The sequence below is a fragment of the Corvus hawaiiensis genome, chromosome 25 (genome assembly GCF_020740725.1).
Source record: "Corvus hawaiiensis isolate bCorHaw1 chromosome 25, bCorHaw1.pri.cur, whole genome shotgun sequence".
Classification (NCBI taxonomy): Eukaryota; Metazoa; Chordata; class Aves; order Passeriformes; family Corvidae; genus Corvus; species Corvus hawaiiensis.
Window position 1 is genome coordinate 4,522,323 of NC_063237.1, and position 12,261 is coordinate 4,534,583.

The 12,261-nt window shown below is 53.4% G+C and overlaps 1 protein-coding gene and 1 long non-coding RNA gene across 7 annotated transcripts in view; one reads left to right on the top strand and one right to left on the bottom strand.

Moving 5' to 3' along the window:
• Positions 1-12,261, top strand: part of LOC125338196 — a 95,072-nt gene that overhangs the window by 73,662 nt on the left and 9,149 nt on the right. The window lies entirely within an intron of this gene.
• SORL1 (sortilin related receptor 1) overlaps positions 1-12,261 on the bottom strand; it is a 46,692-nt gene that overhangs the window by 19,211 nt on the left and 15,220 nt on the right. For both annotated transcript variants that reach the window (XM_048328620.1, XM_048328621.1), the window contains exons 12-25: positions 10,689-10,777; positions 10,398-10,576; positions 9,521-9,707; positions 8,383-8,511; positions 8,079-8,164; positions 6,365-6,537; positions 6,064-6,195; positions 5,843-5,934; positions 4,979-5,225; positions 4,427-4,565; positions 3,369-3,542; positions 3,098-3,211; positions 1,984-2,106; positions 1,512-1,631 (exon numbers count right to left, since the gene is read on the bottom strand). In XM_048328620.1, coding sequence (XP_048184577.1) covers positions 1,512-1,631; positions 1,984-2,106; positions 3,098-3,211; positions 3,369-3,542; positions 4,427-4,565; positions 4,979-5,225; positions 5,843-5,934; positions 6,064-6,195; positions 6,365-6,537; positions 8,079-8,164; positions 8,383-8,511; positions 9,521-9,707; positions 10,398-10,576; positions 10,689-10,777 — 1,984 coding nt within the window. The remainder of the gene's footprint in view (positions 1-1,511; positions 1,632-1,983; positions 2,107-3,097; positions 3,212-3,368; positions 3,543-4,426; positions 4,566-4,978; positions 5,226-5,842; positions 5,935-6,063; positions 6,196-6,364; positions 6,538-8,078; positions 8,165-8,382; positions 8,512-9,520; positions 9,708-10,397; positions 10,577-10,688; positions 10,778-12,261) is intronic.

Here is a 12,261-nt window from a genome sequence, read left to right on the forward strand (position 1 = left end):
AGATATTTCGAAACAGTACAATCTGGTGGCAGTAATATTCTATTAGGTATTCAGTGTGAAATGTAATTATTTTAGATAAGAGCAATAATTGCAGCCCGGTGAAGTCAGACAGAATGTTCCTCAAATAACTGTGATCCTCTTAGATAATTCCAACTTCAGGCTTTACAAACCCGACACGCTTTTTGAAGTAGGTTCCTTTCCTATGGTAATTCTCTCTGGAGAAACTCATATGAGAGATAAGTGATACCAATATAAATTAAACCTTCTTAGAAAGCCACGCTCATGGAATACTAATGACCAGGATCCACCAGGCTACAGCCCTGGGTGCTCCAGGCACAGCAAATGCCACAGGGGTGAGCAAAGAGGAGCTCAGGGACCTGAGAGCGATCTCCTAAATCCTCGTGCCAGAGCCCCAGGACAGCAGCTGGTGCTGCTCTCTGTCCCAAAGGCTCCAGACTGCCAGAGCCAAGCTGCTGCCAGCATTCCCAGGGGCTGTCCTGGTCCCTACAGGCTCCCCATGGATCTCTGCCCACACCGTGGAAAACAGTGCTTTTATCTTGAAATATCCCACATATGGCTTGAAAAATACAACCTTGTGTGTTTCACGGATGGGCTGATGCTCTGCCTACTCTGAGAAGTCTCTTCTCTTGCAAGTATTTAGGTTTTGGGCTTGGTTGATATTTTTGCTTGATTATTTTTAGTGGAAAAGACCAATACGCTGCTATCTGTTGGCTTTTCTAAAGAGAAAAAGGCTCTGTGTGGGTGTTAACCTCAGGAGGCTGCTGAGGAGCATCGCTGTGGTGGTGAGGAGGGCTGAGTGTTGTGGCTTTCAGCTCCAAACACACACTGGGGCTCACAGGCCTTGCTGCACAGGAGGCACAGAGCAGGAACAAGGTTATTTCTGCCAGCCAGGCTGCTTTAATATGAGTTGTAAGAAAGGCAAGAGTGGGTCTTCCATGTGGGACTCCCTGCTTAGGACACCCTCTTCAGGTTTTTGAGCCCACAGAGCAATGAGGCTGCCAGAAGAGGACTAAAACTGCCAAACTAAACTTCCCAAACTAAATCTGCCTCTTCTTGAGAGCAATTACTTGTGGAGAAGCTGCAAAGAACGTGTCTGTTTTCTGCACCAAACGAATGGCAAGGACACAGAGTGAAAGCTGTGAAATGCTGTCAGTGCCCTGCAACACGGGAGCCCTTTTTGCCAGGAGAGTCCTTTGGCTGCTCAGCAGCCACAGAACCACTTCCCATTCCACAGAGCTTTGCCTGTGGGTGCAGTCTTGCAGGTAAAAAGCAAAACTGGATCACTGTGTGAGCATCTCAGAGCTGTCAGCAAATTGCCAGCGAGCCCTAAGGCACTGGGGGGAAGAAACCCTTGGGTTTGGAGCATCACATCACCCCAAGGTGCTCTAACAAGCCAGGAAACTGAGGCACAAGATGCTGGCCAGTGTCTGCCAGGCCGGAGGTAAAAAGTGTCTGCAGCAGGAGGTTCTTGGTCACACCCCAGCACTCACCAGTGCAGTTCGCTTCGTCTGACCAGTCCCTGCAGTCGTTGTCCCCGTCACACATCCAGGACAGACGGATGCACATCCCTGAGCTGCAGCTGAACTCATCGTTCCTGCACTGGTGAGCCTCTGCAAACAAAATATCGGGCTTCAGGCCATGGGAATACCCAAGGAGCAGAGCAGGAAAGCTGGATAATGATGGCATGGAAGCCTCCCAGCTGGAACATGGCGAGGGGAAGAACCAGCGCACGGCCTCGCTCTCTTCTCCTGTCCCTCATTTCCCAGTACGCCATGGTCCTGTCCCTAATTCCCAAATACCCTGTAAATGCTGGTCCTGTCCCCACTTCCCAGTCCCCAGTCAGTGAGGAGGAGGCAGCCTGGATAAACAGGAGGATCTTGCCCTACGCCACCTCTGAGCAGCACCCAGAGGAGCAGCAGCTCTGAGCAGCACAAGGGAGCAGGTCTGAGTGGGGGCACTCACCACAGTGACTTTCGTCGCTGTTGTCCCCACAGTCGTCCTCCAGGTCACATTTGTAGGACAGAGGGATGCAGGTCCCCGAGCCCTGGCAGCGGAACTGGGTCTCGGTGTCACACACGGTGGTGGCTGATGGAGAGAGGAGGAGGAGGAGGTGGTGGTGGTAGAAGATGGGTTCTGTTGTCTGAGGGTGTGTACTGAGTGCAGGGAGGTGGAGGGACAGGGACAGACTCCTGCCAGTGCAAGCTGAATTACTGCTCTTGTATTTTAATGCCATTTTTAGGCACTCCATGTAAAGCAGAGCAGACAGGGGTCAGTTTTCTGTCTGGGGATCAGGAATGAAGCCCCTGATGTCCACTTCCAAGGCAGGGAGCAAGAAGCCAAGGTTGTAGAGCCATCTACTCCCCACAAAGGGGATTGAAACCTCAGGTGGTGGGATGGGACAGGGCAGCCAAAACAGGGGAGAAGCTGGGCATGAGTGCTGCTATCCAAGGCAGGAGCTCTGTGCCAAGCTGGTGACATCTCTCTGAGGAATGGGTACCCACAGACGCCTTCCCACACCTGGAGTCAGACAGCGAACTCAGACTTGGACTCTGGTACAAAATGGGCATAAACAGCCTCTCTCCTGGTCCTTCAGGGATTCCTAACTTCAAATCCAGTCCTTTTTCCACAGTGCACTAATCCAAACCCTTCCAAGGCTGTGGAACATCTGCCCCTCCTGCACGCATTGGCTGTCCCAACTTTGCACAAAAAGGTGACCTCCATCTTTAATGTGTGAACTTGATTTATTATCTCAACAAGAGGCCCATGTCAGCACTATCTGCTCTCTTTTCCTCATTGGCTGTGCCCTCAATTAGCTTCAGAAGACAATTAGTGCAAGAGACAGTTGGCATCAGTCTCACCAAACTTTAGACACTGATGCCTCATCTGGTTAAGGGGATTGGGACAAAACTCATCCAGTTTGCTTTGGGAATCTACCAAAGGAGCTGAGTTCCACCCCCAGAGCGCCTCTTGCTCTCCCTGACTGTGAAAGGAGTGTGGACCATCAGCTCGGGTGAGATGCCACCCCAGCAGACACCTGAATGTGGCCAGGCCAGTGCCACCAAGGCAGGACACTCACGGCAGTTCTTCTCGTCGCTCATGTCCCCGCAGTCGTTGTCGTTGTCACACTGCCAGATGCTGTTGATGCAGTTCCCATTGGAGCACCTGTACTGGTTGGGCAGGCACGTGTTCTCTGGGGCAGGAGGGACAACAGAAACGAGCCGGCATGAGGCTGTGCTTCCAGAAATGAGCCACTCTCCTCCCCAACAGAGGACAGATCCCGCCGGCCTCTTGTGACGGCAGAAACCACCTCAGCACTGGGCAGCAGCAAGAGCCGAGCAGGGCTTTACCTTCCTTTATGCACGTGTTGTTCTTCATGGCGTAGCCGTGGGGACAGTCACACCTGAGCTCCCCGCTGGGCAGCACCGTGCTGGCCACCCCCTCGGGGCACTTGCAGCTGCGGCCGTTGTTGGACCTGGGCAGGCAGAGCAGGCTGCAGGGCTTGGTGATGCAGGCGTTCTGCCCTGGAGCAGGGCAGGGAGGAAGGGGACAACGTCAGGGCAGAGGCACAGGAATCCCAGTGTCACCAGCCAGCCCAGGACAGAGGCACGGGAATCCCAGTGTCACTGCTAGCCCAGGACAGAGGCACAGGAATCCCAGTGTCACCAGCCAGCCCAGGACAGAGGCACGGGAATCCCAGTGTCACCAGCCAGCCCAGAACAGAGGCACGGGAATCCCAATTTCACCAGGCTTTGGATTCAGATCCCACTAAAAGCCAGCTCTGCAGGGCTGAGTGCTGAGGTCACCCCTAGGAATGCACAGAGCCATCTGCTCCAGGGAGTGTGAGGGCCTTTAAGGGGGAAAGATTGGCCCTTAAGGGACACAACTCATCCAAGTGGCTTTGGAGGTCTACCAAAGGATATGAGTTACACCCCCAGAGTGCCTCTTGTCCCCCCAGTCTCCTGCAGGCTGCTGGCTGGCTGAGCCCGTCAGTGGTCTTGTACTCATCTGAAAATGGGTATAAACAGCACAAGGGGGTCAGCAGTGCCTTGTCACAGCGCAGACAGAAGGTTAAAGGAGGACAAAGTTGGTGCAGCCCTGAAATCCTGTGGTTTTTTGGTCTATACAACACCTTGATGGAAAAGCCAGGATCTGTGACATAAACTGCGAGGTGCCACACAGCCAAGTGCCCTACGAGCTCTGTCCCAGACGGGGAGCATCTCTCCTGGCAGCCAAAAAGCAGACTATACCAGTCATGAAACTCATTCCTTATGACTGTGCCTGAGTGACTCAAACCCTGCAGAAATGGGGATATATTCAGGAAATGCAAGCCAGGATGGCTGGGAACCTGTGGAAATGAGGGATGAACACATTCCTAAATCCCAGGGAGGATCATGTGCACGATTACCTGTTGTCTTTCCTCTGTAAAAGATTTTCATATCCATGATCCCATTCAGTCTGCCGACCAAGATCTCCATCCTGGAGCCGCTGGTTTTGGATGCTCTGAAAATACTCAGCTGTGACCAGTCGTTCCAGTAGATTTCATTCTGAAACACAGGCTTGGCTCTTAGCACAAGGAGTGACAGCACCAGGGCCATGCTCATCAGGGCTGCACTAATCACCCTCAGTACTGGATGTGGGGGGACACTGAGAGTGAAAAGTGTCCCCAGCCCAACGGGGAGAGGAAGAGGAAGGCCTGAGGTGGGATTCGAGCAGGAATGGGATCTGCTGGGTGACAAACATCACAGTGCAGCTGCTTGGGAATGTTGGTCCTGGGTTTGACTGCACTTGCCTGCCCGTTTCAGGGATTTGTGGGAATGTGCCGGGAGCAGAAAGAGAGCAAGCATCATGCCTGCTCCAAATCACATCCCTGTCCTTCAAATTCAGTGTGCTCAGTGCTCCTCCAGCACCAGCCTCAGAGCCTGCATGCTACGGAAAAAATGACAACGGGGAAACAAACCTTAAATACGGCAATGGCATAGGGGTGAGGGAGGCTGTCCAGGATCACAGATCTCTGCATCCCATTGAAATCGACCCTCTCGATCCTGTCCATGTAGGCTTCAGTCCAGTAGATCCAGTGGTCATCCACAGAAATGCCGTTTGGCCACCGCACGCCCTCCGAGACGATGCACGCGGCCAGCGACCCGTCCATGTCACTTCTGTAGATGCCAGCCCTGGAGTCGCCCCAGTCTGTCCAGAACATCAGCCTGGCAGCAGGCAGAGAGGTTACTCGAAATCCTCCCAGAGCAGCTCATCAAAAGGAAGCAGGTTAGGAGAGGCAGAGGTTGGAATGCTTTACATTCCATGTCTCCTGCCCGACATGCCTTTGAACAGGGAGCTCTGCAATTCTAATGAGCACCACCAGCAGATTTATGAGCAGCACAGAGGCTTTTCAGCTGCAAGCTCTGTGGTGGGAGTGCAGCTGCAGGTTACCTTGCCATGAACTGCTCGGGTTTGTCAGAGCTACGTTTGCAGCCGAGGCCAAACCCCAGAAAGATGTAACTTGCATTTGGCTCTTGAATTCGAGCACTGCTCGGTTTCTCACCTGCAGCTTTCCCCGCTGACCAGACTAGTTTTACTGGCAGGAAAAGTTATTTGCTAATGGGTATGTGTGGGTAGGAAGGAATAAACAGTTTGTGATCGGTGCCCCGAGGGAGTTGGTGCCTTAGTTGGGGACACTATGGGGACAGTGGGCTCCACAGGACAGGACTGTGCTGTGCCTGTCCCCCATTTCACCTCGCCAAGCTGTCCTCCCTGAGGAGGTGAAGGATCAGCAGTTTCCCTGGGGAATAGAGGGAAATACTTGTGATGTTTTCTGTCTTACCCATCTCGGGGAACCAGAGCCAGGGCTCTGGGTCGCTCCAGTATTGAGGCGTTGAGGACGGTGAGTCTCAGGTCTCCGTCTGGATTGGCGACCTAGACCCAAAACCAAACCCAGGACAGGTGTGTTTGCTATGGGCACTGCTTGAAGTGACACGAAATCTGTGTCAGGCAATTACTGCTCCTTAATAAAATAAGCACTGCCACGGGTGGGCAGAGCTGTACCTCGATTTTGGGAATCCCAGCATTGACCCAGTAGAGCAGCTGGCTGAGAGGTTCAAAAGCCAAAGCTTCCACTGTTTCCAGCCCAGTGCTTACAATTATTTCCTGCCCAGAGCTGCCGTTGAGACAAAGACGCTGGAAAAAAAATTAAAATAATCAGATTAAAAGATGAGGAACTGCCTCAGCCTGAAGGTCAGGTGACAGGCAGCTCGGAGGGGAGGAGTACCAGGACAAACATTTCCATTTCGGGTGTGGATGCAACACCCGGGTGCAAGGAGGTGATGCCTCCCTGCTCGTGGCTCACCTGGATAATGTCCAGAGTGACATCAGCCCAGTACAGGCAGTTGTGTTCGTAGTCAAAATCCAGGGCCACAGCCCCCCTGAGCCCGGCCAGGGGCAGCTCCTCGCTGACGCCCGAGGCGAGGTCGTAGCGGTGGATGGAGTAGCGGGTGGCGTAGAGAATGAACTCGTTCTCTTCTGCAACAACAGTGCCTGATTTAGGGGCCATTTCTGGGCTACTTGAGGGGCAAAAAAAGAAAATAGCAGGTGTTTTTCACCCCTGGTCTTAGCACCTCGGGGAGGCAAAGAGCCTTTGGCTCAGTGGGATTAGGTTAATGAGAATGTGGTAATAGCCTCACATAGGGCTGGGCACACACTGTGGGCATTGTCTGGTCCAGGAGGAGGAGGAGGAGGCACGGCTGGCAGAACCTGCCCCAACCCCTTTCTTCCCACTTTAGTGCTGCCAATGGGAAACAAAATACTGATCTCCTCTTCCTCCAAAAAAAACATTAAAAAAGAGTGGGAGTGATGCAAATCTGCAAGTCCTCAGGGACGCTGGCCCCACAGGAAATATCCCAGAGTGGGTTTTGTTTCCAAACGGAGCCGAGTCCTGGTAATGGGATCCTGGTTCGGGACAAAGTTTCCCGGGCATCATCCCACCACCGGTCAGGTCCAATAATGCTATTAATGAGTGGAGCTAATGTCAGTAGGTAACTCTGGCTGTGCATCCCTAATGAGATTATACGGAGATATGAAACAGATACTGTACATGAAATTGTTACCATGGAGAGAGCCGGAGACGATCCGCAAACACTCTGGGAACACGGCACTTCAAAGGCCGGCCCGCTGGGGACGGCAGGTTTATTTTGCAATCAGCAGGGCCCTTCTCAGCATGCCCGACACAGCTCTCCAAATAGCTCAAGAGGGCTCGGAGGGGTGAATAACGTGTCAGGAGTGAAGCTAAGTGCAGCGCTGGCAGGAGTCCCAGCACAGGGGATGCTTTCCTGCGCTGTTGAGCACCTGGAATATCTTTTGCGCTCTGAAAAATTTTAGGGCAGCGCAGGGGAAACCTCCTGCCCTGCTCAGCTCCCCAGCCCTTCCATGAGCCCCTGCCCTGCCTGAGGCTCCGGAGCTGCAGCACGGCAGCAATGCTGATCACGCAGCTCGTGACGGCAGATTAAATTAAAGCTGTAACGAGCAGAATGCAAATAACTCTGGCAGCACAGGGGCACAGGACTGTTACAGTGCCCTGTATGTTTGAGAGGAGAAAATAAGGATGGGGGGTGTATTTTGGCAGGCAGAGGTGCGAGGGCTGAAGGGCAGCCCCGGTCTGGCCCCAAAGGGCCATCGTTCAGCTGTACAGGGTGGCTGTCACAGGGTGGGACATTCCCAAGGGGATCTTCCCAAGGATTGGGGTGTCTTTGATCTAATTCCTGTCTTTCTGGTTGGGTTCAAGCCAGCTACAGCAAGGACATGACCAGGATAAAAGAGTTCCTGCTTGCAGCCTGCCCCTGAGGGCTTCAGAGGGCTCTGCACTGTGGGCAGACGCTGCTCCCAAGCAGGACCCTCAGAAGCTCTGGCCACAGGACAGGAGAGGGCGATTTGTAACCCACCCAGGGCCCTGCGTCACAGGTTTTGTCTGAGAGCCCTCTGGGACTCTGTGCCTGGTCCCTCAGGCACCAGCCAAAGGTTTTATGAATGGAGCCCTTGTGCCCACAGCAGATCCTGCACACACTCACCCGCCAGCGGGCACGGCACCAGCTCCCCCTTGAGCCGCGACTCGATGTCTCCACCCGTGCAAGTGTCCCCAGAGATCTTTCTGTAGCTGCAACACACAGAGCCAGGCACTTTATTCCATGGAAAAAATTGTGAACAAACCACCCTGTGCAGCCACAATAAGCTGTGGTGTTTAATTGCCGTGTATGTCCTAACATGCCGTTTGTTTGCTGCCACTTTTGTGGGTTTTGTGGTTGTTTGGGGTTTTTTTAATGATAAATTCCAGCACTTGGAAGATCGGGTTGCCCTCCCAAGCACAGAACATACCCTCGAGTCTTCCTGTAGGTTGAGCCAACAGGGCAAGGGACTGGTGGGTCATAGGGTTTCCCAGCAAACTCAGAGTCAGGGACACAAACTTCTAAGGATAAGTCATCGCTCAGTTTGAAGCCAAAATCACTGCAAGGAGAAGAAAGATGTAAGGAGGGACAGGGAAAAGCACAAAATGCAGCCACGCTCTACTATGAGTCTATTTTTGCACAGAATTTTTAAGACCCCAAAGTGACTGTTCTTTTGTTATTGGTATTTGGCTGCACAGAACCTCTCCGAGCCAGCCGGGACGTTTCAAGAACATTTTGCAAATCAGCTTTGCCAGTGGCTGGGCAGGCTGGGGAAGGTGAGGCAGAGCTGAGCCAGTGTGCTCTGCAAAGCTGGCTGCAAGCCCCAGCCCTGCTGCTTGGCTGGCTCAGGTCACTGCTCTGTCTCTTGGCTGGTCCTGCTGGTAAAATGGGAGTGACAGTGCGGCTGTTCTCTGGAAACCGCTGCGGGGCAGAGAGGTTTTGTCAGTGGGATTTTGCAGGGAGCCCAGGGCTGAATTCTGAGGCAGGATCCCACCAGCCCTGCCCTCGGTCTGCTCGTGGTGAGCCAGACTTAGTCTCAGCATCAGACAGGCGGATGTGGACCGGAGTGGTCTGGGGTGAGCTCCACTGAAAGCACAGTCCCTGAAAAGCAGCTCCCTTTCTAACCCCAGGCCTTTGCATCAGGTTGCCAGAGCGTGTTTCCTGCTCCTGGAAGCTGTGCAGTGTCAGGATTGTGGGAATTGCAGTCCAAGTGCAATAGCAGGGCCAGCTGCACCCCTGTGGCTAAAGAATCACAAAGATTTTTAGTGGATCTCTGTCTGGGATGGGAAATTATCCATTATCATTTGGAAGGTGATGGATTAACAATAATTCCTCTTCCGTGGAACCTTTCAGAGGCTCCCAAAAGCCTCTAAAGACATTAATTAAGTCTCATGCCCTGTTATTAATGAAAGGATGTTTTCACTCTGTTTAGTTTCCTCTCTGCTATAAAATGAAGCAGCGACACTCCGAGCTACGTAAATTGGATATTTGTTCACTCGAAGCGATTGGTCACAGATACTTATCTTGGATTTACAATCCAGACTAAAAGAAATTAATTGGTATTTTACCATTCAAAGTCCTCCCTCGTACAAGAGCAGTTGGAGACCATGACAGGCCTGTCAAAATCTTCCCCATTGAAGCAGGTCGCATGAGGAGTCCTCCTTTTGAAAACGGTTTTATGCCCCAGTAAACATTCATTGCCTCGCTCGTCCGAGGGTGACCACAGCTTGTAGTCGTTCTCTGTGCAAGGGACCCCTGAGAGGAGAAGCAAGGCTGGAGTGCAGGAAGGTGCAGCTCTTGCAGCACCCCAGACCAAGGGTTCACAGGCAGAGACATGCAGATGTCCCTGGTGCCCAGGGGTGCCAGGCGTGCTGGCATCCAGCCCCACACCACAGGAATGCCCCTTCCTTCCCTCTCCACCCTCCTCTGGCACAAAACTTCCCCCGAAGTGCAAGGCCCCAGCCCTGTCCCACAGGGAAAGGCGAGGCAAGGAGCGTTCCAGCTGGGAGCGTGCAGCGGCACGCGGTGACAGGAGGGAACAGGCAGCTCTGTGGCAGTGACAGGGAATCTGAATGAAGTTGTTCTGGTTACCAAACAGATCCGTTCCCAACAAAATGTCGAGGGAATCAGTGATAAATTTTAGTCAAGCAAATTCGTCTGCTGGGTTTAACTGCGCTTTGATTAAAATGCTGCCTCGCAATCAAAGCTGAAATGGGTTATAAAACATTCATAGGCACAAGCCTTCAGAAGGAAGTTTTTTCTTTCCCCTTTTCAACAAATTCCTCAGTGAGGAGGGAAGGAATACAGGGAGAGCACAGGGAACATGAGTGCCTTCAGCAGCTGTGTCCACGTGGACATGAGACATGAAGGACAGGGCACGAGGAGGTGCCCTCTCTCCTACCCACAGAGCCACCCCAGAGATGGCTCTGCCACCTGTCCCCTTACCCAGCACGTCGGTGGTGTTGATCTGCAGGATCAGCCAGCTGTGGCCGTTCTCCTTGTAGGAGCCAAAGATAGTGAATATGGTGCTCTTCTCGCCGGGCTCGGTCAGGAGGCCGTACACAAACACCGGCTTCTCCGAGAAGGTGAAGACTTTCCAGGTTTCCCCTTCGTTTGTGCTGTACCTGCAGAAAGGAGATTGGGAGAGCTGTCAGGGGCATCTCCTGCCTGCTGCAGGGCACTCTCTGCCATCCCCAGCCCGAGCACCAGGGGCAGTTCCTGTGCCCTGACACTCACTTGAGCTGGTCGGTCTCGGTGCCTTGCGCAATGGCCACGAGAATTCCACCGTGGTCACCCCAAGTGTAGTAGTGGGGTCCAGACAGTGCCTGGAAGAGAGACAGTGCTGAGGGGTGATCAGAGCTGTGCTGAACGGAGGGGAAAATGGCTTTGTCAGAAACTCTGCCTGACCCAGGCTAATGCTTCAGCCTTGGCCAAGCCAAGCATGTGGAGACACGAGAAATTCGAGTGTTTGTGGGACACCATCTGCAGGTGAGAACAGCCAGCCCATTTCCCCTTATGGCTGTGGGTGAGAGCTGCCCTGAGCCCTGGACTCTGCTCCTCCTGTGCTTTGTGCACGGAAAGAATCAGTGGAAGAAGCGCCATGACACGAAACCAGAGCCCATCACTCCTCCTCTCATCTGTCACGTCTGTGAGGCTCTCCTGACACCCAGCTGCAACTCGTGGCCTTCCCAGGACTGCAGAGAAGGGTTGGTTCTCAGGCTGTGGAAGGTCTCGTGAATGTTCAGAGAGAAGTGGGGCCATGGCATGCAGAAACAAGCCCTGGAGACAATTCATCCATGCATCCCGTGGAAAGAAGCTTGGATTTCACGCTCACCTACACCTCCAGCACACAATCAGCTTTGCTTTCCCATCCAGGGAGCCCAGAGCACTTCAGGATGAAAACAGGGAGCTTATCCATGCCAGACCCTGCTCACAGGATGTGCTGTCACACTTGGGGACATTCTTACACAGGGCACTGAATGCATTGTTCCTTTCTTCTCTGGGCTCTGAAATCACCCCAGTGATCTGCAGAGCAGGGAGCCTCCCAGCCTGCTGCTGGCCAAAGGCGAGGGGAGGGAGTTGTGGTGCTGCCTCTCAGCTCCACTGCTGGGTCATTCTGCACCTCTGCTCATGATACAAAGACCAGTCAGTGCTGGTGACTTGGGGCAGTGCTCCCTCATCATGTTTTAATTGCACTTCAAGGCAAACCTGTGCAGCTTGGCACCTGAAAGTCTCCATTTTTGGACACCCTGCCCCATCTGTGAGCTCCTGCCTGGCTGCAGGGTCCCCACGGCAGCTCTCCAGCTGGGTTTTGGAGCCAGGAGCAGCCTGTGAACCACCTCTGGCAGCAGCCAGACCTGTGGCGTGTCCCCACCGCCGCTGCAGCTGCCCAGACCTCACCCCGACCGCGCAGCACTCGCCGGGGGAGAAGGAGGCTGCTCAATTCCCGGGATTAAATAGCTTGCAGATGCTGGAATACCACATTACACCGGCTGCAGAGTGCACAGGCGGACCACAAGCACCGCCACAGACCAGAACATCCACTCAGTAAACAGCAGCAAACTCCCCATAAACCCAGGGACAGCATCCCATTTTTCTGGAAGAAGCCAGAGCCTCTCCAAACCCTCCCACAGACGAAGTCCTGGCTGTCAGTCCCATTTAAAGACACCAAATGACCCGTGCTGAGGGAAAGTCCTGCCAGGTGAAAAGGAGAAATAGAGGAGGGAGCTCTCCTGTGTTTGAATCCACCACCCACACCAGAGGTTCAGCTCTGGTCCTTCATCTAAAGACCTTTTTCCCTCAGTTTTAA